This window comes from Sciurus carolinensis, chromosome 12, assembly GCF_902686445.1.
Source record: "Sciurus carolinensis chromosome 12, mSciCar1.2, whole genome shotgun sequence".
Taxonomy (NCBI): domain Eukaryota; kingdom Metazoa; phylum Chordata; class Mammalia; order Rodentia; family Sciuridae; genus Sciurus; species Sciurus carolinensis.
In genome coordinates this window covers 82,658,150-82,683,762 of record NC_062224.1, presented here as the reverse complement: position 1 = coordinate 82,683,762, position 25,613 = coordinate 82,658,150, and the positions used below count along the sequence as shown (strand labels likewise).

The 25,613-nt window shown below is 53.0% G+C and overlaps 1 protein-coding gene across 3 annotated transcripts in view; it reads left to right on the top strand.

The window, feature by feature from the left end:
- Positions 1–25,319, top strand: part of Tmcc2 (transmembrane and coiled-coil domain family 2) — a 40,409-nt gene extending 15,090 nt beyond the window's left edge. For 2 of the 3 annotated variants that reach the window (XM_047521693.1, XM_047521694.1), the window contains 3 exons: positions 20,634–21,574; positions 22,729–22,864; positions 23,764–25,319. In XM_047521693.1, coding sequence (XP_047377649.1) covers positions 20,634–21,574; positions 22,729–22,864; positions 23,764–24,075 — 1,389 coding nt within the window. In that variant the 3' untranslated portion in view covers positions 24,076–25,319. Of the gene's footprint in view, positions 1–10,743; positions 10,933–20,633; positions 21,575–22,728; positions 22,865–23,763 lie in introns of those variants that run through there. The other variant, XM_047521695.1, reaches the window with a different exon arrangement.
- Positions 25,320–25,613: the final 294 nt, after the last annotated feature.

Genomic DNA, 25,613 nt, shown 5'->3' with positions numbered 1-25,613 from the left:
AATGAGACCCTGTTGCTAAATAAAAAATAAAAAGGACTGGGGATGTGGCTCAGTGCTTGAGCACCCCTCGGTTTAATCTCGGTACCAAAAAATAGCGGGGGCCTAGAATGTGAAATTTTTGGAGATGGGGATGAGGTGGGGAAAGGAGATGAGGGCTTGAGGGAGAGAGCAGGGGCATAAGGGGCATCAGGGGAGAGAAACAGATGCCATTGGGGCTTAAGATTTGGGACAGGGAAGATAAGGCTCAAAGTGTGCTTAGAGAGTGTGGCAGACAAGGAATGAATGGAGAGATATTTAATTTGATATGACAAGGGCTGAGAGGTTAGGTCGTCACATGGCTGTCCCCATGACATTGCAATCTCCCGACTGTTACAGCATTTGGTAAGGAAGATGCCTGAGAACAAACAGTTTGCTTTGGGGATGATGGGTAGGGGAGTGGTCAGGAGGGAGGAAGCAGTGGAGGGCAGAGTGGGGAAGAGCATAGTGGCAGGGACCTCAGGAGGGCAGGCCTGTCCACAGGGCCAAGGGGAATGCAGAGGCGGGGAAGAATACAGTGAAATGCTGGGCGGCCTGCAGAGCGCGTGATATGTGGGAGAGAGTCACCTCAGTCATCGAGGGCCAGGGAAGTGCAGCTGTAATGAGGACCCACGATAGACCAGGCACCCCGCCAGGCACAGGGTCTAATGGGAGGATGCGTGAAAGAGAAGATGGCCAGAGTGGAAGGAAGGGAGAGGAGGAGAATCAATGGGTGACTGAGAGTCCTGCATTTGGGGGGTGGGGGGTGAGACCCAACGGGTTTTCTTTTTCTTTTCTTTTTTTTGGGGGGAGGCATCAGGGATTGTACCCAGGGGTGATGATCAACCACCAAGCCACATCCCCAGCCCTTTTTTATATTTTATTTAGAGACAGTCTTGTGAGTTACTTAGGGCCTTGCTAAATTGCCAAAGCTGGTTTTGAACTCAGCCTCCTGAGCTGCTGGAATTACGGGCATGTGCCACCACTCCCAGCCCAGTGGGTTTTCTTGTATCAAGGTTCTCAGGGATGCTCTGGCGTAAGGCCAGATTGTCACCAGTGCAGATTCAGCTCTTCACGTATGATCTAGAACTGTCCTCACTTCCACACTGGCTGTTCCTCAAGTTCTTGTGCCTCTCGACTTCTGAAAACATTTGGAAGTTCATTCACTTGGTAAGCATCGTGTGCCTGCTGCGTGCTTGGCACCAAACAGCAGCTCAGGTTTGCTTTTGCGCTTTTCCAAGTCAGGCAGTGCTTTTGCAGATGTCTTTTCATGAATTCATTAAATGGTCCTGTGAGCTAGATAAGCCAGGTATAGCCCAAGTTTTTAGATAGGAAGTAGATCCAACTAGGGGAGGTGACTTGCCCAAGAGCTCTTAATTTACAGCTGGAGCTAGAACTTGGGTTTCCTGACCCCACACCTCGTGCTGTCTCCCCATGCCAGGCTGCCTCTGTGCATGCCAGCTGGCAGCCACAGTCAGTGATGGGCGCAGCCTCCCCGTGTGCCACCTTGGTCAGTGTTTTGATGTACTCATCACTCCTGGGGGTGACTTTCTGGCGGACTCTGACCACCAACTTATTCAGTCATTTCATATATTTCATAAATGAGCTTGGTTCTAGATCTTTTCAAGAAAAAGGGCTGTTGGAGGCTGGAGTGTAGCTCAGGGGTAGAGTGCCTGCCTAGCAATGTGCAAGGCCCTGGGTTCAATCCCCAGCACAGAAGAAAAAAAAAAAGGACTTTGCACAGATTGTGGTGGCTCTGTCTATGCAGAGCCTCACCTGGTCAGCCGTGGAGTCAGAGCTGTCCTCTTCCCTTTGTCAGCCCCACAGAGTGCATTGTCATCACGCACCTCTCTGCTTGCCCATTATTCAGTATATTCCCCTAAGCATCTGCTTTGTGCCAGGCAGGCACTGTTCTAGGCATCAGGAAGACTCCTGTGAATGAAAGCAAAGCCCCTACTCTCATGGAGCTAGCATCCTAGTGGGAGGCGATAACGACATCATATAATGACTACGTGATATATTTGGTGGTAATAAGTGCTACGAAGCAAAATAAAAAACAGAACAAGGGGGCAGAGAATGGTGGAGGTGGGCATGTTATTTTGACAAGTGGGTTAGAAAAAGTGTCTCTGATAATGCAAAGAAGTGCATCATGTGGATCTCTGGGGAAAGGCAATTCACGGGGACAGATCAGTAAGTGCAAAGACCCAGAGGTAGGAAAGTGCTTACATTATCTGCCTGGAGTGCAGTGAGCAAGGTGGAGAACGCAGGAGAGAATCAGAGAGGTGGACCGGTGCTGGGGAAGACAAGAGGAGGACCGGGGATTGCATGAAGCCCAGTAGACCAGGAAAAAGACTTCTGATTTTTTTTTTTTTTTTTTTTTTTTTTTGAATGAGATGGGAAGTCATTAAGAGGCTTGGTATACATGAGTGACACCTTTAAAAAGATCACTCAGGCCGTGTGGAGAACAGACTGTGACAGTGTGGCAGGACTGAGCAGGGAAGGCACTGGTGTACTCCAGGGGCAAGGCCATGTGGACATGGTTGATAGGGGCAGGGAGGGAAGGTGGGAGAAGTGGTGGGACTCCGGATCTGCTTCAGGGATCGAGCCCAAAGGTGTCCGATGGGTTGGACAGAGGGCATGACAGGAAGTGAGAAGCAAGCTCAGGCAGCTGGAAGGAAGAAATGGCCATGAACCCAGTCACAGAGGAAGATGGAAAATGGAGCAGATGCTCTGGCGGGGGTCGCGGGGCAGAATGAGAGTTAGGTTTTGGATATGTTAAGTTCGAGATGGCTCGGAAACGTCCATTTGGAAATGCCGGATAAGCAGCCAGATGAACGAGTCTGGAGTCCCGGGGAGAGATCCAAGCTGAGGCACACATTTGGTAGTTGTCAGCATATAGATAGTATTTAAAATGACGGGACTGCACCATTGGCAAGCGTGGCTTCCAGGGGGAAGAGGTGCCATCCAAGACTGAGCTCTGAATGCCACGGCCGGGTGGGAGCATGGCCTGGTGAATTCAAGAGCTGGAGGTGCCGGCACAATGAACCAGGCTGCTCAGCCCTTAATGAGCAAGCGCAGTGTGCACCACAGCCCAGCCCATCTCTGCAGGGTGAGTCAGTGATGAATACACCTTTAAAAATCAAATTAGAGGGGCTGGGGAGATAGCTCAGTTGGTAGAGTGCTTACCTTGCAAGCACAAGGCCCTGGGTTCGATACCCAGCACCAAAAAAAAAAAAAAAAATCAAATTAGAAAAGTCCTGTCAAGCAAGGGAGCGAGGGTCTCTAGTACTGCCACTGTTTAAGAGGAGGGAAAACATGAACTTGGTAGCCTCCGGTCATCTAGGGTTCCCAGGAAGATCCCTAGCTGCTTGAGAAGAGTGTGGGGGTGGGAGGCAGCGGGCACCTTGGGAAGCTAGCAGGTGACTTTGATGTTTGCTGACAGGGAATGAGGGGATCTGAACTGAAGCAGGCACATCAGCTGAAGGGCTTTTTCATGGGGCTCCTGTTGGGTCTTTCACACTGTCTCTGAGATGCCTGGAGGGGAGGGAGACCTCTGTTCTTGCTGTCTGTGGACGACCAGACCCAGAGGCTCTTGGGTGACCTGGCTGGGGGTTGGATGTTTTTTCCTGTGACTATTCTATATTCTTATTTGGAAATGTCAGCTTTGTTACCTATCTTGCCTGGTTAATCTTAATGACATACTGTGAAGTTGGTGAGCTGGTGGTATTATCTTCCATTTTACAGATGAATAGACTGAGGCCTAGAGGAATGGAGAGACTGCATGTTCAGGGAAACCAGTTAGGTTTTGGCAGAGAGGAGACCAGATCCCCATGTTTCTAGTCTGTTCACAAGACCCATCTGAGATCTGAAGTCACTAAAACAGACAGGGACCATTCCATGCAACACCCCCAGGGAGCAAGGAAGATGACTTTTTGTCTCTGGGTTGCTATTTTTTCGTGATGGGCATGGCCCTGGGGGTCCTGAGGAGAGAGAGGTGCTTTTATATCCCATGGGAAAGGGATCTTCCAATTATTGGATGAACCCTGAAGCTCTGTCTGCTGACTCCCCCAGACCCAGGGGCCATTGGTTGGTGTGAGAAGCTGTGGTCTCTGGGCATGAATAGGAAGCATTCTTCTTTCTAGTAAACACAGCCCACATGCTCTCTGCAGACTCCCTGGCGATTACTAGCATCTATTTTTAATTCATAAGCCTCCCCCACTCCCCACACCCCTTGCCATTGTTCAGCGCTCACCAGCTGGCTTTGGGACCAGAGGCAGCCCTGTCAGGGGTCGAGTTACCCAACCAGCCTGGAGGCATCCAGAGCAGAATGCCTCTGCTGGCCTGAGAGGCTGGCCCCAACCCCCACCCTGAGAAAGCAGGGGACCTTGAACCTCAAGGGGTGCAGGGTGTGACAGGGCAGATAGGGCTCATGTCCAGAAAAGCAGCTCAGCCTTGGTCCTGATAGTTGGCCATCATTTGTTCCCTCCAAACCCAGTTAGCTGCCTCTGAGGTTGTGCTGTTGATTATTTTCCTATAAAAACAAATGAAAATTGTCCTTTCAGCCCTACCCTTCTGCTTTCCGCTAGGTGTATGACATTGAGAAATGTAACCACATTCCGTCTTAAATATGTAATGGGGCTTGTTATTTGTTGGTGTACTGGGACATCCCAAGTGAGTAGAGAGTGCAGGTGACATCCTGTTCCCCTGTGTAACAGGCCCCGGGGGCTGGAAAAGAAACCACCAGCTGGAGCTGGGCCACTCAGCTCCTCAGAAAGCAGAGGAATCCCTGATATGACACCCCACTTTTTTTTTTTCTTGTTTTTGTTCTGAATAGCAGCTTTGTAAAATGAGAGGCCAGAGGCTTATAGTCCCCTTCCCTCTTCTCTTGGAGGTCTAGAACCTCTCCCCAGCTGTCCCCACACTCCCTGCTTAGCCTCACCCACCCTGGGCTTGTGCAGGACATACCCAGGGGAGGGTGTCAAGAGGGGAAGGGCACAGAGTGCTGGGTTCATGGCCAGGACTTCTGTCCACTGTGGCTGGAGAGTAGCATGGGCAGGGCCTGGTGGGGGTCTCAGCAGCCTTAGCTCAGCGGTCAGAGGACTTTTCCTGACAGGCCAACTTGCTGCCCTGGCTCTGTGGGCAGACTAGGTGTGGGACAGAGACCGGGGTGTCTGCTGCTGAGCAGTGACATGGCGAGAGTGGAGAGCTGCTGTCCTGACTGGACACTTCCCTGTGGCTGGTGGAGGGTTATCTTCAGGTCCCAGATGGGGAAATGGTAGAGTACAGCTCATCACCTGACCCAGAGCAGATTGGACATCCTGTCCGCTCCGTACACTCCCCACCAGATTTATCCAACAACTGGATTTCTTCTCTGCCACAGCATAAATAAGCACCCCTGTTTACAGAATGGAGAGTGAGGGGCCGCCCTTAGCCCTGGCTCTGGCCAAGAAGCCTGAGACATTGGCATGCACCCAGAGGCCCTGGTTTATTTATGTCTGGGAGTCTGCTGGTTCAGAGGTGGGTGGGGCTGGCCCTGCTGATGGAGGTTTCCAAACATGTTCCCTTGGCAGTTGGGGACAGCAGACCACTGGGCCTCCAAGCCCCTGCTGTGTCTGAGCTCATAGACCAAGCTCATAGACTTGGTTACCTGGGAGGCCACAGGGGCCCTGCTCCAGGGCCGCAGCCACCTCCTGACTCACCTGCCACTCACATATACCCGTGGACATCTGGGAAGCGCAGCTGCTGTCTCTGTCCCTCTCCTGCACCCCATCTTGTCTTCTTTTCCCTCTTCTCTCCCTCTCTGCATGGAGAGGTCTCTTGGGTGAAGAAGAACCAGAGGCAGCTGCCCAACTCCCCAGAGGAGCCTTCTGAGGCGATGCCACGCAGCCAGGCCCCTGCCAGACCAGGCACGTGGCTCTGTGACTTGCCATATATCATTGCTCCATGTCTCAGCAGTGGTTTCCTGGGGGCCTTGGTCCCCACAGCAGCAGTGTATGCTATTGTGCCAGAAGAGCTAATGTTTTCCTGTATCCAATTTTAATTCCTCATGTTTAGGTGAAGCCCCTTGCTTTGTTGGGGTCCTATCCAATCAAAGAGGGGCCCCCAAATGAAGCCTCTGTCCCTTGTGTGACTCTCTGACTCTGGAGATCCTAGATAGCAGCATCTGCTTAACTTTTAAGAACAGAATCTGGGCTCAGTTGCCTCAGCAGCCCACTGGTCTTCAGAATCAACCTGTATCCATCTCTTTCCCACTGACATCCTACTGATGTTCTTTCTCAGTGGAAGTTTCTCATGCTCTCCAGATTAGCTCTGGCTAACCTGGAGTACAGAATTCCCCAGAACCCTGGGGATGTGTTTGGAACTTCCTCCAAGTTACTATCAGGGGACTGGGGATGTAGCTCAGAGGTAGAGTGCTTGCCTAGCACGTGGGAGACCCTGGGTTCAATCCCTAGTACTGCCAAAAAAATAAGCCAAGTTGCTAACCAAGATCCAAGGTCATGTCTTCCTTTTTGGTACTAGGAATTGAACCCAGGGGTGCCTAATCACTGAGCCACATCCCCAGCCCATTTTTTTATATTTTATTTTGAGAGAGGGTCTCACTGAGTTGCTTAGGGCTTCTCTAAGTTGCTGAAGATGGCTTTGAACTTGAGATTCCCCTGCCTCAGTCTCCTGAGCCACCTGTGCCACCACATCTGGCCCAAGGTCATACCTCCTTAATCCCGTTGTCATTAAATCCAGGCTAAAACCTCCAGGATAGGAACTCTGTCTTAGCCCCTGGGGGGTTAAAGGGATGTTGGCCCACACAGGTGGGAGGCACCAGCCAGGCCTCCATCCTCCTCCCTCAGCCTCAGCTGTGTCAGACATGCTTTGCGCTGCCTGCTGCCTACGGGAAGGTATGCTCAAGGTTCAGGTGTCAGCCCCCACACCAGAGCCAGTGACAACCAGCAGCAAGAGGAGCTCTGTCATCGGGCTCCAGACGGTGTGGAGCCGGCACTGGGACGTGGGCATAGGTACTGGGAGTTGGTGAGCACATTCTTCCCTGGATCTGCCACATCCCCGAGATGAGAAACGTGACTCTGGTCCCTCAGGGCCAGATGAGGCAATGGAAATACAGTACCATTAACCTGATCCCTGCTTCTACCTCTTCTTTCTTTTCGTAGGCAGTTTGGACTTTCTGTATTTACACCCATGGGGCAAAGGGCTCCGAAATAGAAGCAGAGATGAAGCGCACCTGGCATTGCATTCCTTCGAGGCTCCTAGGGCATCAGGGGCTCCCCTGAGCCGCAGTGCTAATGCCCCTCCCACCTGCCTTTCACTCCAGGGACAGGAGTGCTGGGGCGCTACAGGCAGCTTGACAGACTGCTCCTGGCTCTCCTAGACCCACCCTGTTTCCCAAATCCTCTAGAGGCCAATCTGGTGGTCCTCCTGCTCTTTTGTCCATTTTGACCTTCCCCCACGTCTGCTTCTAGAACATCTTTCCATCCTCCTTCCTTTCCTTTCCAAATACCCCACCCCTGAGACCCTGGAGCTGGGCAGTATCCATAGCTGGTGAATAATTCAACTGGCTAAGCAAAGCTGAGCCAGATCCATGGTGATATTGTGCCCAGGGGACCTCCTTGGGGCAGCTGGAAAGGCGAACCCTGCCCTGGAAAGACACGTGTCCGTAACGTTAACTTCGTGATATAAGGTTCCGTCACTGCCTGAGAAGGCAACTTCAGACCCAAATATTATCTGGGCCTGGGCCTGTCTACTGACTTCGCAGGGGGCCCAGTGGCCTTGAGGGCATGCCCCCTAGGATGTGCCGGTTATGTCCCTTTGAAAGGCTTTCTGGCGTCCACAGTCCGTTGAACAGCATGTCACAGCAAAGTGCTTTCATGCACATTTCTCATTTAATCACATCAGCCCATGGTAAGCTCAGAGCGCTGGAGTCAGCAGGAGCCCACAGGAGTCTGTGTTTCAAATCCTCAGCTTTAGAAAGGAATCGTTCTCAATCGCTCTTGGCAAACAGGGTGGGGTAGAGGGCACTGTGCATCCTAAAAATTGCCTGGAAAGGAGATGCGCCTTTCTTTCTGAGTCACTTTATCCTGCCTGTTCCCAGCATACCCTCCTCTGTGAAGCAGTGGCGAAAAAGGCATGAAACCATCCTCTTTTCTACCTGCCTGGCACACATTTTTCTTTGCCTAAAAGTGACCCAGGTCAGTGGTTCTCTCCCCTGCCAACATCTGGACTCATGTCCATGCCCAGGGTGGACTCCCTAAGCAGGAATCTCCACAGCATTGGACCCGCAAAGGACCCGCAGGTGACAGGTAGTAGCCTCCCTCCTTGGAGTAGCTGGAAGGTCTCGTGGTGTGGTGCTGATGCTACCCAGCAGCTTCCTGCTTGCTGACCCTTCTTTTCCAACTCATGTCGCTGGGCCTCCCCATGTGCGCCTAGGAAACACGCCCACCTTGCCTAGTTCTTGCTGAAGAATATTTACCTTCCTTTCTCATTTCCCCAGGGAGAAAGCAGGGCCCTTTGGTAGCCTGAGTTCCTAAGAAGATGCACTTTCTGGCCAGGCTTGAAAGTGAGTTGGAGAGCGTGTCAGATGCCAAGCTCCATTTCCCAGAGGGACTGGTGAACAGCCGGGAGGCTGCCAACCCTCCAAGGAGAAATCCTCCCTGGAGACTTTCACAGCACAGGTGGGGCCTGAGATTTTATAAGGCCTCGCTTTGTATTTTAAGGTACTAAATTTAACTGCTTTTTAGCATTAATCTTTGCTCCTAAAACCTATGACTTCTCAGGTTTCCCACTCTTCAGAATGTGCGGATTTTGCTTTTTTAATTTTTGTTTGTTTCTTTCCTGTGGTGCTGGGGACTGAACCCAGGGTTTCACACATGCTAGGCAAGTGTTCTATTGCTGAGCTAAACCGCTAGCCCTGTTTTTCTTTTATTTGCTTTAAAGAGAAAGAGTAGTAGTTAGAAAGATTTTTTTAAAAGGCAAGGGTCGAGGAAGGGACTGGAAAAGAATAATAAGGTAGAATAAAAAAGAAAGAAAATGTTTTCAAAGTATTAAAGGGCTGGGCACATGGTGCAAACCTATAATTCCAGCTACTGTGAAGGCTAAGGCAGCAGGCTTGCCAAGTTCAAGGCTAGCCTGAGCAACTTAGTGAATATCTCAAAATAAAACAATAATAAAGGCCGGGGGTGTAGCTTAGTGGTAAAATGCTTCTGAGTTCAATCCCCAGTACCACAAAAACAAATAAATAAAAAAGTATTAAAGAAAGAAGGGGTGTGGCATTAAAGTTAAGGGAAGAAGAAAAAGGATATGAAAGGAAAATAAACTAAGGGGAACCCAGTAAAAAAAGGGCCCTGCAGTCTGTGCTCAGAACCTAGGCTTCCCTCCAGCCTCCTCTTCCAGGATGACAGGAGTCCATCTGTCACCCCCAGACTCAGTCTCCACTTGGAAAGTTAGAGAAAGTGAGGCCAGAAGCCCCAGCCGCAGCCCAGGCTGCCTGGGCCTGTGAACTCAGATGACCGTCCTGCCCTGCTGTGATGTGGCCTTCATCTGCACCAGGCCAGAGAGGAGGTGGCCAAGGGGGACCGCCAAGACTTACTAGGAAGTGCACAGAGTGCATTTACCCAGCAGCACTTTTTTTTTTTTTTTTTTTTGCAAAAGAAATGTTGCTTTGCAACTGGTCTTTTTTTTTTTTTTTTAATTATTATTATTTTGGTACTGCGGATCAAACCCAGGAGTGCTTAACCACTGAGCCACATTCCCAGCCCTTTTGATATTTTATTTAGAGACAGGATCTTGCTAAGTTGCTTAGGGCCTCAATAAATTGCTAAGGCTGGCTTTGAACTCACAATCCTCCTGCCTCAGCCTCCCGAGCCTCTGGGATTATAAGCATGTGCCGCCACACCTGGTAGCAGTTGGTGTCTTTTAAAAGCTGGTTGCTGTAGCAGCTCTCCCCATGTCTGTCTGTCTCTCTTACCTTTGCTCCATGTAGTAGCTACTTTTCTGACTTTGTCTGTCCCAGTCCAAATCTTCAGGTACTGTGTGGAATACAGTGCTCTGTGTGTGTGTGTGTGTGTGTGTGTGTGTGTGTGTGTGTGTACATTCACCTGTGGTGAGGGGCCTCAGGATTAGTCATCTATTTCAGTGAAACCTACAACATGTCAGGCTTCTCACTATGGCCCTGGGTGGCGATGATTGTATGTCCCGGTGGTACTAAGGCTAGGCTGCAGAGAGGGTCTCCATCTCCTGATGCCCTGGCCTCACCCCCTGGGCCTCATCCAGGCTACCCTGGGGGTACACCTGCCTTTACTGTGGTTGTAAAGAAGCACAGACAGTTCCTGCTGGGCTTCCTAGCTAGCAGGTGACAGGATAAAGATTTGTTTCAGACGCTCTTCTGCCCTCAAGCACTCTGGCTAGAAGCGTCCCCTGACCTTATAGATCAGAGTGACCCCAGACACTGGGACTTGGGTCATGTGCTTTGCCAGGCTTCTGCCCTCACAAACCTCAAGTCATGGGCCACTACACATGTTTGTACAGTTTCCATGAGCCTGGGGCGTGGGGACTCCTGGTCTCAGTGATTTTGACTGCAGGCGTTGACACTGGGCCCCCGTGATAACACTGGGCCCTTCTTATCTCTTCACACCTTCTTGAACTTGGGCCTGCCCCATCAGCATGATTCATGTGGGCCCTCCATATTTAAGGCCTGAGTGCCTCTCCTGGCTCAAGTGGGTGCAGAATCCATGTCTTTGAATGGTGATTCTGCCTCTGGAAGCTGCTACTAGAGACTCCTCAGGACTCTGCTAGCCACCCCTCTCTTCCCTCACTGCCTGCTCTCCTCAAGCGTGGACCTCTGGCCCCCTCTGCTGGCCGACAGGATTTCCTACTGGGACTGTACTGATGAAGTCCAAGGAGAAAGAGACTGCTGTGAGTTTGGGTCTGTCTTATCTTGGGTGTTTTCGTCTGGGCGTTGCTGGAGGTCAGAGAGCAGGGAGCAGGAGGCAGAAGCTTGTGGAGAAGTGGCCACAGTGGTGTTCAGAGCAGTGGGTTTCTGGGACAGGACCTCAGGGCAGAGGAATTCCCTTGGTGAGGCTGGCTGCTGTCTCCTGCCGGTGATTATTGGGGTAGGGAGGTTGTCCTGGGAGTCCAGTTCCTTAAGCCAAGGGATAGGGCAGCAGGGAGAGAGGGAGAGGACTCTGGGTGGGGCTGGCTCTGTTTGGATCTGCCAGGCTGGTCTTTCTGACTTTGGAGAGCTCTCTCCATTCTGGAAGCCTGGCCAGGAGACCCACTTCCGTTCTGAGCTGAAGCTGGGAGTGCCGGAGGCTGTGGTTTGAGAGGGGCTTTTGATCCTGGGAGGCATTTCTGGACATGCAAGATGGGCGGGGCAGGGTGCCTGTCTGGGTGAGGGCACAAGTCCTATGTTCCCAAGGCCTCCCCACCTGCCCTGACCAAGGCTGTCACACCTGGGCATCTTCATATGCACTGAACTCACAGTGGCAACAGCTGGGCCAGGGAGAGGCTCATCAGAGCTTGGTCCGCCTGGCTCAGCTCTGTGATCCTCAGTGTCTCCTGCCAGATGGGAAGGAGCAGCTGTGAGCCCCGGGGGAGGGGGAATTCAGAGCAATCCACCCCTAATCCCCGGCTGGGCCTCAGACTGGAGATGGCGGCTGCAGAGCCTGGGAGCTCCGGCACACCTGCTCGCAGACCTCGGCTTCCGACAGCCAGCCCAGTGCAGCCTAGGGACTGTGACCCCGGGGGCCTGGCACAGTCCTCGGAGAGCTGGGGCCTTCGAGCCCCTGGCACCTCATCGCCAGCACGGCTTTGGGAAACGGTGCCCACACAGGTGAGGTCCTGAGTGGGTGGAAGGAGAGAAGTTCCTCTGGGGGGGAGGGGGAGGGGGAGAGGCATTTCTGAAGTTTGCCAGAGGGCTGTGCTCACCCTCCGGGCACAGCCCCCTCCTCTCTGACTACAGAGAACTCTGGATGCAGAGAAGTTGGCATAAAATTAAGTGGAAAGGGTCTTTCTGGTTGTGTCTATGGAGAAATAGGGACAGGAGAGGGGCTGGGGAGGTCCTAGGAGCATGGGCTCCTGGTGAACCATGGGAGAGTCCAGGAGCAAAGTGTGTAGCTTTTGGAAAATTTGGAGGGTGGAGAATGGAGGAGACCCCAAAGTGAGAGGGTGGCTCTGGGGGCTTCACCAGGGGCCTGCAGGTATGAGGAGACAGGAGGAGAGTGTGGGACATTTATGTGGACAATATGGCTTTGTTCTCAGGGCAGGGACTTGTGGGGAGGATGTAGTTCTGACCACAACCTAAGGGTGTCCCCAATGGGCCGGAGACCAAGGGTTAGATGAGAGGAGTATGTCCCTTCCAGGAAGACAGTGGCCCTTAGGGTCAGGGACAACTTACTGCAGAAGGACGTAGGTTGATAACAGCTGCCTGGAGATGGCAGGCGCTGCTGGAAAGCACAAGGGAGTTCCCTTGTCTACCTGTAGTCTGCGCCCTGGAATCCTGTTGTAGAAATGTGACATGCCTGTGAAGCCACTGAGGCCACACCTTGCCCCTCGCCTCCCCTGCATGGTGCCTGGGTGCTGGAGTATTTTTGCTCTGCCCTCAGAAGGGGACATGCCACCATGTGTGTACCCCATTAAATGTCTTCCAGCCTTGGAGAGAATCTGCTTAGACCTCCAGGTACCAAAGTGCTCAGGGGCTGCTTCCCTACCCCCTTGCCCACCCTGGTGCGCTTGGATCTGCAGTAGTAAAGCCTCCAGAGAAGGCCGAGCAGCTTCGTGTGGCCCACATGTCCCCACCAGGAACAGAGCCACCAGGCAAACAGGGTGATGCCAGCTGAAGTGGGAGGGTGGGAACTGGACTCGACTGCGGCCTGCTGCAGCAGAATGCCAGCTCTCTCCCACCCACCCTTTTGGCCACGCTACCTCTTATGGGCTGAAGGATTTTAGCCGGCTTGGGCTTTCCTCTCCATCCCAGTCTGGGTTGTGTCCCCCTCTCTCTGGGGTCTAACAGGAAAAAGGGGATCTGAGGGTTTTCATCCTGAAGGGCTGCTGAAATCAGAGTCCACAGGTCTGAGCAACTCTGCTGAGTCACCAGGTCTGACAGTCCCCAGGCCACATGAGCCTGCTGGGCTCTGACCCTCAGGAGCAGCATCCTGCGTGGGCCCACCTGCTTGGCCAGACACATGGACAGGTCAGGGCTGACACCTCACCTGACTCCGTTGTTCCCCAGATGACAGGGTTGCCCTTCCTTCCTAAAGGAAAGCACGGGGCCCCCAAAGATCTGTTTCTTTCTCTCCTCCTCCTTCTAAGCGTGACCCTAGTGTTGTCTTTCCACCTAGGAGTTGACAGCCCCATCTTCTGGGTCAGCCTGCTGTGGGGACCCTCACAGGGAGCTCTTTGTGAATCAAGGAAGGGGCTGCCTGTCTCAGGTCACAGTTACACCTCACATCCGGGAGAGCGTCTCATGCATTTTTGTTGCTAAGGAAGTAAAACCACCATTTCCAGCTCATGATTTACACAGCTAGGACCCTCCTCTGTCCTTCCAAAACTTCACTAGCCTGGACATTTCTGTCCTGGCGGTGTCTGTGCCTCCTGGATTTGGGGGATCCAGGCTGCTGGGCCAGTGTACACGGGGGAGAGCAGATGTTCTGGGTTAGGGTTAACACAAAGACACTGAGCTCAGGTCTCCAGGAGGAGGTGGGAGCCCCCAGAGGGTCACGGGGGCCAGGACTGGGCAGCCCTGATCCAGTAGCTCCTATAATCTGGCCGTGCACCTAATCCAGCTTCATTTAGTGTTGCTGGAAGGGGGCAGGGAGGTGTTTGTGGTGCTGCCAAGACCACATAGAGGGGGTGGCCCAGGATTTGTGGGCAGTGGGTAGGTCTCACCAGAGCCAGAAAGGGGATAGGGAAGTTGGTTCTTAGTGAACATCCCAGCCCTGCCTTAGCCAGGCCCCTCATCGGCACTTGGGTCTCTGTCTTTGTATAGAACAAGGTCTATGGCTCCAGCCCTGCCGGTGGCTCCCCTGAGCGGAGGCAGTGCCTGGCATGGGCAGGAATCTTAGAAAAAGCATGATTCTCTGGCCAGTTCTCTTCTTAAATCCTCCCCAACCTGTTCGCAGGGATTAGCAGGGGCCAGTACCTGCAGAGTGACAATCTAAAGCAGGAAGTGGGTGAGGAGACCAGGACTCCAGGTGTGGTGCTGGCAGCTAGACACGGACAGAGAACAGGCTGGCGTGAGCTGAGTGAGGCCCCGCACCCACTTGGAGAGAGGAGCCATGCCCCTGGTAGCCCCCTGCTCCAAGCTGGGGGCCCTGGGAGCTCCACCTGCTGATGACTGGGGTCGAAGAATCTGTGTTGCTCCTCTTTTTAGTCACCCAGCCCAGGACAGGGGGTGCTTTGGGAAGAGCTTCTGCTCTCTTGAACATGAACTAGTGAAAGGAAGATCCAGATGCCCTCCTGCAGACCCGCTGTGTAATGGGGCACTGGTTGGGGCTCAGCTCAGACATCCCCAGGGAAACCCCGTACCCATCAGGCACTCATTCCATTCCTCCCCCTCCCCCACCCCCTAGCAACCACTCACCTGCTGTCTCTGTGGATTTAACTGCTCTGGAGATTTCTATACTGGGATCATTCACTATGCAGCCTTTTGTGTCTGACTTCTGTCACTTAGCAAACTGTTTTCGAGATCCGCCCATGTTATAGCATTACCAGAACTTTATTCCCTTTTATGGCCAAATAATATCCCATTATGTGGGACACCACATTGAATGGACCCATTCTTTGGTTAAAATGACCATCCGAGTTGCATCCACCCTTTGGCTCTTGGGAAGATGATGCTCTGAACTTTGTATACAAATTCTTGCTTGAATATCCATTCTCCGTTCTTTTGGATATGTACCTGCGAGTGGAATCGCTGGGTCACGTGATTGCTGTTTCACTGTCGGCCACAGTGGCTTCACCATGTTACATCCCCACTAGCAGTGCAGGAGGATTCCAATTTCTGCACAGGCTTATCAACACACTGACTTCAAAAAAAAAATTCATAGTAGCCATTTTAAAGGGTGTGCAATGCCTGAATTTGTATTTGCTTTTGAGCACCTGCGTCTGCCCTTTATTCCACATCTCCTTTCATCCTCCTGATACCCCTTCCAGGAAGACAAGCAGAATTACCTGTCCCCCCTCTCAGATGAGGAAGGGAGCAGGATAATGACATACACAAGGGCACACTGCTGTTAACGGACAGAGGCAGGATTCTAAGTCAGTGAGTGTCAAATGCAAATCTAGGGCTTTCCCACGGCCCTGCACTGCCCATACCCTGTCCCGTTGCTGTTCTTTTCTGGCAGTCTCTCTCCTCTTCAGACTCCCCTGTTCCTTCACTCTGCACAGCTTTCTCATCTCTCTCTTCTTGTCTAATTTTCTTCCCTTGGTTAAAGCAGAATCTTCCTTTGAACCTCTGCCTGTCTGTCTGCCAGTTTCTGCGATCTCTTTACTATGGTCGCCCTGTCTCCCTGTTGCACGGCGGGTGTGCCTGGGGAAGGCAAGGCATGGAAAACTCCCAGGTTCCTCACACGTGCCACCTTCCTCCTTGGGCAGCAGAGCCAAGCTCTGTGTCTGGAGATGGCCCAGCATGTCGAAGGCACTGGAAACTTCTGTGGAAGGGTGGAAAGGAGCAAGTGTCTTGCTGCAGGACTCCCAGATGGACCTGAGAGTATAAAAAAAAGAACCAGCAAGGGGAACAGGACCAGTGGCACTCTGCCTCAGCCACCCCGGGAGTGTGTGTTGTCCTCTTCTTCAGCTTCAGTTCTGCTTTTCCATTTATTACCAGACAGCGCAGCCTGTCAGGGACCTTGGGGGTCCCGGGCTTCTTTCTCCTCAGAGATGGGATCAACACTAGCGACTCAGAGGGGAGAGGTAGGGGGATGTCTGGTGTTCCTTGTCCCGCAAACCCTGGAAGAACCTTGTGTATGATGAGAGCAGAGTTGAGGTCACGTGCCTCCGCTGGTGCAGACCACAGGTCTCCATCTGAGCAGCCGCTCAGTCCAGATTGAGGCTCCGGGTGAGCTCTGCTTTCATCCATGAATCCCTTCCTGCCCTCTTGATGGAAGTGTGAGGACTGGGGGGGTCTAAGGAGGAGGCCTGTGTGGGGAGGAGCCCTGAGGCGCTTTCCTGAGGTTGGACTCCTAAGACTGGAAGCAGGGATGAGCTGTCTCTGAGTCAGGATCTCTGGGGTCAGTCAGTCCTTCAGTCTGCCTGTCTCTTCATCGCCAACTGGCCGAGCAGTTTTCCAAGGAAGTCCACTCAGATCTAAATGGTTGCTGGGTGTTTCAGCCTTGAGAGCAAAAACCACAGGAGGATCTCAGTATTTCCCACAAAGTGTCCCCTGGGTCCCCAACACACACACCCCCCCCCCATCTCTCACTCTTGTTTCACCCAGGTGCGCGCACACCTAAGCTCCAGAGGGTGCTGGGTGCTGGGGTGGGTGAGTGAAGTTCTCTTGGAGACTAGCAGGATGAGGGGTTAGCCCCAGTGAGGGAAGCTGGAGGGGTCACACTGGTGATCCCACGTGCTGCAGCCACGCTGGACATTTCCAAGCATTCGCACCTGGTCAGGCAGGATGGGATGGGAGGAACCGCCTTTCTTTTCTTTGCTCACTTGGGGAGTAAAAGCCCACAGTTTAAATGCCCTGGGGTGAGCCAGGTCTTGGTTGAGGATCACTGGTAGAGGACCAGGCTCCCTGTGTGGGACACCTGAGGCAAAGATGCCCAGAGCTGCAGAGTTGCCCAACCCTCCAGGGTGCGGTCAGGCTCTGGGGCTTTGAGCGAGACAGGATTTTAATCCCAGGCCTTTCACTCATTCGTGAAATCCTGGGCAAGGCGTCCTCAATGTCTGAGGGCCTCAGTCCCCCTTCTGTGGAAGGGGACTAACTATGCTGCTGCCTCCGGGTTTACACATGATTCATCTGCGTAAAAAGTACTTAGGGCCCATAAGCCCATGGACGGTAGTGGTGGGAGTTATTGTTGTCTTTACCCTTTGGTCAGGGCACGGAGAACTGTAACTTGAAGGGAAGAGAAGAGCTCAGGGATTGAGGGGACAAAGGGAAAAGATGCTGGGAATCCTCCCCCAGAGGAGAACACAGCGAAGACATTCTGTGACTGGAGATGGGCCCGAAGCAGCATAGTAGACTCTTGTGTCACCAAGGGCGTCTCCAGGCAGAAGGGACAGGAAGCAGCTGATGTCTGTGGCAGAGCAGAACCCAGGCTCCAGTCTGGGCCAAGGGGTAGAGAGGAGGTATGGGTGAGGGGAACAACGCCACCGCTAAGCCACCCACCACCAGGCCCGGGGAGTGGCTCTTCTCATCCATGGGGATTCCACAGCCAGCTTCAACTCTGCTTTTCATTTCTAAGCCGGACAGATGCCAAATGGAAGGAGGAAACAGCCAAGCTGCCAGAGGATTTGCTCTTTTCCACTTGGATGGAGTCTTGAGGCACCTTCATTTTCCATAGCTTTTTTGCATTCATTTCTCATTAGGAGGTGGGACAGGGCTATTCCCTTCCCAGTTACAGAGGAGCAAATGGCAGTGATGCAGCGAGATTAAAAACTTATTTCCTGGAGGTCAGGTGCGGTGGCGCCTGCCTGTAATCCCAGTGGTTGGGGAGGCTGAGGCAGGAGGATCTCAAGTTCAAAGCCAGCCTCAGCAACTTAGTAAGGCCCTGTCTCTAAATGAAATATTTTTAAAAAGGCTGGGGATGTGGCTCAGAGGTTAAGCACCCCTGAGTCCAATCCCGGGTATAAAAATAAAAAAAAAAAAGTTGCCAAAGAATTAAATGAGGGGTTGGGGATATAGCTCAGTTGGTAGAGTGCTTGCCTCACAATCACAAGGCCCTGGGTTCAATCCCCAGCACTGGAAAAAAAAAAAAAATTTAAATGAGCTAGGTGTAGTGGTGTACCCCTATCACCCCAGCAGCTTGGGAGTTGGGAGGCTGAGGCAGAAGGATCACAAGTTCAAAGCCAGCCTCAGCAACTTAGTAATGCCCTAGAAAACTCAGTGAGACCCTGTCTCTAAATAAAACATATAAAAGGGCTGGGGATGTGGCCGATGGTTAAATGCCCCTGGGTTCAATCCCTGGTACAAAACAAAGAAAAACAAAAAACCCTCTTTGCTGAATATTCTTTCCCCCAAGAAGTGGGGAAAGCGTTTGGGCATCTATGGTTAGGACAGGGCCAAGTTCTTTACTAATAAAGGTCACGTGTTTAATAAAGAACTGTATTTTAGGGCCAGGGCTATAGTTCAATGGTAGAACTCTTGTCTAGTGTTCAGGAGGCCCTGGATTCAATCCTCAGCAGTGAAGAAAAAAAAAAAGAACTTAATTTTGTAGAATTCTGTCAATACTTGAATAAGTTAATTGGCATAATCTTTTAAATAAATTTAGGCCAGCAGGCACCCCCCACACACATACTCTGGGATAATAAAGGATTATGCTGCCTAGATCCAGACTCAGCCTTTAATGAGCGCCTTTTGTGTGTCCCGTACTTCAGTAAGTGCTGCAGGACACGGTCTGTACCGAATTTCACCACAACAGCGTCACCGGTGCATTAACATATATTCTCAAGTATTCCATGCATCCTGATCTTGCACCAAAGACAGTTTACTAATAAACAATTTTTAAGTAATACTAGCACAGTTTTTTTTTTTTTTTTTAAAAACTTCACATAGGCCTGGGCTTGTAGCTCAGTGGCAGAGCACTTGCCTAGCACATGGGAGGCACTGGGTTCCATCCTCAGCACCACATAAAAATAAATAAATAAAATAAACATAGTATGTCCATGTACAACTAAAAATATTTTTCTTTAAAAGTTTCACAGGCTCAATGTGGTGGCACACTTCTGTAATCCCAGTGGCTCTGGAGACTGAGGCAGGAGGATCATGAGTTCAAAGCCAGCCTCAGCAAAAGTGAGGCCCTAAGAAACTCAGTGAGACCCCATCTCTAAATAAAATACAAAATTGGGCTGGGGATGTGGCTCAGTGATTGAATGTCCCTGAGTTCAATCTCTGGTACCTCCTCCCCCCCCCAAATAATGATGGTCGTACTTCACTTTTTTTGCCAAAAAAAAAAAAAAAAAAAAAAATTTGGCATAAAATCTGCATGTGGGGTTAAGGGAGGCTGTGGAGTTGGCTTTTTTTTTTTTTTTTTTTTTTTTGCGGTGCTGGTGATTGAACCCAGGGCCTTGTACTTATGAGACAAGCACTCTACCAACTGAGCTATCTCCCCAGCCCTGGAGTTGGCTTCTTAGGTATGATAGGTCACACATTGTGAGGAACAAAGTCCTGAAGGCACAAACATCTGGTGGGAGGACCAGAGGACATGAGCAGAGACTCAAAGCAACCCAAGAGGAAAGTCCTGACTTCAGGAGAGCTTGGGGAAGGGACAATCCTCATCGCCAGCATCCTCAGGAGACCTGTGACCTACAAAAGCCCCAGAGGAAGCCCAGAGAGGAGCCACCCTCCCCTGTCTTCTGAGTTTTGCAGGGCTATTGTTTTCGATAGTGTTTTCCAATAACTTTGCACCTTGGCAGATATCGAGCAAGTGACTTATGCCTGCAGTTGGCAAGGACTGTTTCCGGTCCCAGTGCATGTGACTGGGCCACTTTCTTTGTGTTTAACTCCGTCCTCCGCATAGAGTCACCCCACCCCTGTCCCCCGAGTGATCTGACCCGGCCTTACTTGGGGTGTGCTCTGTGTAAAAATATACGGGGTTGAGCCATGTCCTGCTGCTTCCGGTGCTGCATGGTGATAAGATGCTGGGACTCTGCTGTGGACAGAGATCCTCCAACAGGCCTGGGGGCAGCTGTCCCTGAGAACCCGCTCCAGGCCTGCCTGCACACCCAGCCTGGCGTTCCCATCTTTCCTATCTCCTGTGACCTTTCCTTCCTTTCTATCCCTCCCCCTTGTCCTTCCTCAGCCCCTCTTCTTTGTCTCTCCAAGTTCTGTGCCACCCTGATGTGCTTGGGAAGCTCGCCTGGCTGGTGGGGAGGAGGGGGACACTCACTTCCTTCCTGCACGTTCTCCCCCTTGCCAGCTGAGTGGCAGGTACCCTCAGGCCCCCAGACTGCCCCCAGCTTCCCTTGGCCTGTGAGTTGCCTCTGGGACTTCAGTCCTCAGGGACCCGGCTGGTGGGGCAGGCGGGTACACGCTTCTCTCCCAGTTCTGGGAGACGGGGCAGGGCAGGGCGCTCACTGCCTCATGAAGCGGAAAAGGTTGCTGGTGACTCCAGAGAGCTGGAAGGTAACAGAGGGGTCTGGGAGAAGTGTCAGCAGGGGCAGGTGACCTCGGCTGGGTTCGTGAGGACAGGTGGGGGTGCAGGAAGGCTTGGGGCCAGAGGGAGAGGCCTGCTCAAGGCAGGAGCTTTATAGGGAGGATAAGTCCAGAAAGAGGATTCAGCTCATCCCCAAGAAATCAACCCCAGAACTTCCCAGTCACACCTACTTGATCACTGTGCTGGGACAGATAGAGAAACCAGGTTCCAGAGGTCTCTGTGGTCACAGGAGAGAATCCTGCCAGCCCCTCCTGTGGTCTCACGATTTATCCATGAGCTTCCTCTGCTTACCTCCTTCCCTAGGGCGACAAGGGAGATCTGGTGGCCCTGAGCCTTCCCTCTGGCCCCGGCCATGGTGATACTGATGGCCCCATCAGCCTGGACGTGCCAGATGGGGCGCCAGACCCCCAGCGGACCAAGGCCGCCATCGACCACCTGCACCAGAAGATCCTGAAGATCACCGAGCAAATCAAGATCGAGCAGGAAGCGCGGGACGACAACGTGGCGGAGTACTTGAAGCTGGCCAACAACGCGGACAAGCAGCAGGTGTCCCGCATCAAGCAGGTCTTCGAGAAGAAGAACCAGAAGTCGGCCCAGACCATCGCGCAGCTGCACAAGAAGCTGGAGCACTACCGCCGGCGCCTCAAGGAGATCGAGCAGAACGGGCCCTCGCGGCAGCCCAAGGACGTGCTGCGGGACATGCAGCAGGGGCTGAAGGACGTGGGTGCCAACGTGCGCGCGGGCATCAGCGGCTTCGGGGGTGGCGTGGTGGAGGGCGTCAAGGGCAGCCTCTCTGGCCTCTCGCAGGCCACCCACAGCGCCGTGGTGTCCAAGCCCCGGGAGTTTGCCAGCCTCATCCGCAACAAGTTTGGCAGCGCTGACAACATTGCCCACCTGAAGGACCCCCTGGAGGACGGGCCCCCAGAGGAGGCAGCCCGGGCGCTGAGTGGCAGCGCCACACTGGTGTCCAGCCCCAAGTACGGCAGCGACGACGAGTGCTCCAGTGCCAGCGCCAGCTCTGCCGGGGCGGGCAGCAACTCCGGGGCGGGGCCGGCGGGGGCGCTGGGGAGCCCCAAGTCCAATACGCTGTACGGAGCCCCCGGAAACCTGGACACTCTGCTAGAGGAGCTGCGGGAGATCAAGGAGGGACAGTCGCACCTGGAGGACTCCATGGAGGACCTGAAGACTCAGCTGCAGAGGGACTATACCTACATGACCCAGTGCCTACAGGAGGAGCGCTATAGGTAGGTGTCTGCAGGGCCCTGCTTCTGCCCCCTGGGCCCATGAGCCAGCGTGTGGAGGCTGAAGGAGAAGCCTCTAGAAGGATCCTGGGCTACTGGGAGGGGCACAAAAAGGCCCCAAGGAGCTTCCCCCAGACTGATCAAGGCAGTGAGGAGACAGAATTGTGGGGATTCTACCTACCTCAAGGTGCTTTAGGTATCCCTGCCTGGATTGTTGTGTGGTTAGTGCACAGAAAGGGAAACTGAGGCAGGGACCAGGTCCATGGCCTGTCCTCTGGAGAGACTCTGAAGCCAGTGGCCAAAGTTCAAATTCCAGCTCTGTTATTTGCTGGGCACCTTGAGCAAGGCAGTTAGCACTCTGCCTGGGGGTTCCTTGTCCTCAAGTGAGGGTAGCGTTGATCCTGACCTCACAGGAACATTGTGAACGCTGAATGTCCAAATCGGAAATTCAAAGTGTGCAAATATGTGGCACAGAAAGTTTAAACATCCAGTGGAAGCTCCTGAGGTCAGCCTGCAACTGAGCTGGAGTCTAGGCCTTCCCTTCTTTTGGCCTGCTCTGCTCTTTGCTCTGTGCCTGTAGTGTGGCACTTGTCACTTGCTCCCTGGGATTTGAGAGGATCTTTTCTTTAGTTAGCACTTTTTCTTCTCTCTATATTGAACAAGGAAATTGAGAGGGAACCCCATCTAAAAACCAACCACTGCCATCTAACAGTCATTTTTTGATACTTTGTACCTTTCAGAGCAGGGATCATGTCCTTTACATCCAGGTGTCCCTGTTACCCAGAGACCATCTTAGCCCAGGGCTTAAAGAGCCCAGTTTAAAGTCTGTCAATCCTTAACTTCTCCATATGTGAGCTGTGTGATCCTATGCAGGTTGCTTAACCTCTCTGTTTTAGTCTTCCCATCTCTCAAATGGGGATGACACCGGTACTGTCTTGTGGGGTTGTGGTGAGGATCCTATGAGGTAATGTGGGCAAATTGCTTAGCACATGGAAGTGTAGAAATCATTGCTTCTGTTGTGGGGTTAAAATTATAACAGGGCTGGACACACTGGGTGAGTTCAGTCATTGTTTGCTGAGAGATTGGATGAGTCGATTCTGGGGACAGCAGGAAGGCTTGGGAGCCGGTACCCGTGTCACTCCTTTTTCTGCTTCCAGGTACGAGCGGCTAGAGGAGCAGCTCAATGACCTGACTGAGCTTCACCAGAACGAGATGACCAACCTGAAGCAGGAGCTGGCCAGCATGGAGGAGAAGGTGGCCTACCAGTCCTACGAGAGGGCTCGGGACATCCAGGTATGGCCAGAGATACCCTGGTGAGGTCCCACATGTGCCGGTAGGGCAGCTGGGGCTTTTCTCATGTGGGGGACGATGGGGACAGACTATTACATCAGCCAGGACAGATAGGCCCAGGGATGGAGAGGGTGACATGGGTGGGGGGGAGATAAGGGCAAGGCAGGCCTCCAGCAGAGAGGGTGCACTGTGCCAAGGTAAGGGCCACCTGTGCCCTGGCCTCTTTGATGGCAGCCTTACAAATGAGTGATTGGCATTTCCAGGTACTGGCCTGCCTCAAGAGGGCACTGGGATTGGGCCAGCTTCTCACCGTCCCATATTAATCACAACTTCCATTTCTTAGCATCCTCCCCAAAAAGTCATCCATAAAGAGCTCTTCCCGCAGCCACCACTGATTACTCTGCACCCCTCCTAGATCCTGGGGTGGTTTGTATTGGTCCATTTTCTGTTGCTGTCACAAGATGCCTGAGGCTGGATAATTTGTAAAGAGAAGAGGTTTATTTAGCTCATGGTCTTGAGGTCCAAGAGTACAGTACCAGCTTCTGCTCGGCTCTGATGAGGGCCTGGTGGTAGATGGCATCTCAATGGCAGATCACATGGTGAGGCAGAAGGCAGAGAGATTCAGGGCTCGCATTTGTTCTGTAACAATCCACACTCTCAGGAACTCACCCCTGCTAAGAAACCATTTAGTCTCTGAGGGCAGCACCCCCAGGCTCCCACTTGCCTTGCACTAGGCCCCGCCTCTTAAAGGATCCACCGCTTCCCAACATGGCCACACTGGCCACCAAGCTTCCACCCCCTGGGGCTGGGGAGGTCACATTCGAGCCCTATCCAGATCCCAGCAGGTAGGTGGGGCTCCCCCAGGGGTCCCACCCGTCCTGAGCTCCCCTACGCCCCTGCAGGAGGCCGTGGAGTCCTGCCTGACCCGAGTCACCAAGCTGGAGCTGCAGCAGCAACAGCAGCAGGTGGTGCAGCTGGAGGGCGTGGAGAACGCCAACGCGCGTGCGCTGCTGGGCAAGTTCATCAACGTGATCCTTGCGCTCATGGCTGTGCTGCTGGTTTTCGTGTCCACCATTGCCAACTTCATCACGCCCCTCATGAAGACACGCCTGCGCATCACCAGCACCGCCCTCCTGGTCCTCGTCCTCTTCCTCCTCTGGAAGCACTGGGACTCCCTCACCTACCTCCTGGAACACGTGTTGCTGCCCAGCTGAGCGGCCGGCCTGCCCCTGCTCCACGCTTTCTGGCCCCCGGTGGCCACACGTCTCCAGGAGCCTCTCTGGGACTCCTGAGTCCCTCGAACTTCTTTGTGTGTCTGATTTGGCCTCCTGCCCAAACTGTCTATTCCAACGGCTCCTGCCCCTTCTCGTCCTTCCTTCTGTCTGACCCCTTTTCCCTCCTGTCCTGAAGGGAGCTGAGAATGTGGCCCTGGCTGGAGACAGTGGGGACACCTGTGGCCAAGTGGAGCCGAGGTGGACACTGGGACTGGGTTGTTTTGCTTATCTGCAGTCACACAGGACTTCTCCCAGCCGACCTCAGGATGCCTCAAGTCAGGAAGGCCACAAAGAACAGGAGAAGGCACAGCTCTGCCTCAACTTTCCTGGGGAAGAGCCCACCCTGGAGACAGCCACCATGGTTCCCTCCCGTGGAGGTGGTCCGAGACAAAGGCAAGCAAGTGAGGGAGGAGGCTCTGCTGGTCCAGAAGGGTACAGCAAGGGGAGGGTCCCTAGCCTTTGGGTGCCTCCAGGGCCAGAGAGCAGGCTTAGAGTCGCTACTCAGGAGTTCAGCCCACCCCTTCCTGCCAGAGCTGGTTTGAGGCTGGTTCTGAACTGGGCCCTTCAGGATCTGCAGGAGGCTGGCTTGGGAGGCTGGGCGGGGTGTGGCTTTGGATATGTTTTCCCTGCTGATCTTTCTGCCTGTGAATCTGCTATTTTCAGGGAAACTAGGTCCCAGGGGCCCTGAGTCTCAGCCCAAGCCCTTTGGCCTCTAGGAACACGTTGGGTTCTATTTATTTATTTATTTGTTCTTTCAGAACCATACCCCCACATCTACCCCACTGAGCTCCATCCAGGGAGAGGACCCACCCTGCCCTCCCCCTGAAGCCATGGGCACCTCCGTGCCATGTAGCCTCTACATAATCCTGGGAGGTGGGGGGCAGCCCCCAGCCCCGCTCTCCCCAGCAGCCCTGACTGGGTGGGAGGCGTGTGGCCTTTTATATGTCTATTTATTTTGTACATGTGTATTTGTGGGGAGGAGGTTGTGTGTTGCTTTATTTTTTTAAGGCTCTGGAGTGTTGTGTATGGTTTCTGTTCCCATCCCAGCCTCCTCACAGGCACTTCCAAGCACAGAGGGGATTTCTCGGAACAAGACAGAGGAATCCCTTGGAGCAGGGAAAGCAGTGCCTGCCAGCTGTTGTGGACCTTCCCAAGAAATAAATTTCCTCTAAATTTTCAAACCATCCTGTCTGGTGTTGATTGATTTACGTTGTCTCCATGTCTCTCCACCCTCAAGCACTCTGGGGTGCACAGGCCAGGCCTTCCCTTGCTGGCCCAGGGCCTTTTTCCTTCAGGGTCCAACATTGGTGATAAGGTATTGTCTGCCTTTCCCACCTTCCTTTGTGCAGCCAACACTCTGGCCTAAGTGACATGACACCCACCCAGTCCAGTCCTCTTGGAGCGCTTTCCAGGAGGAGGGAAGTTGGGAGATTCCTGTAGCTTGGTGCAGATGAACTGCTGAAGGCCTGAATGGCAGC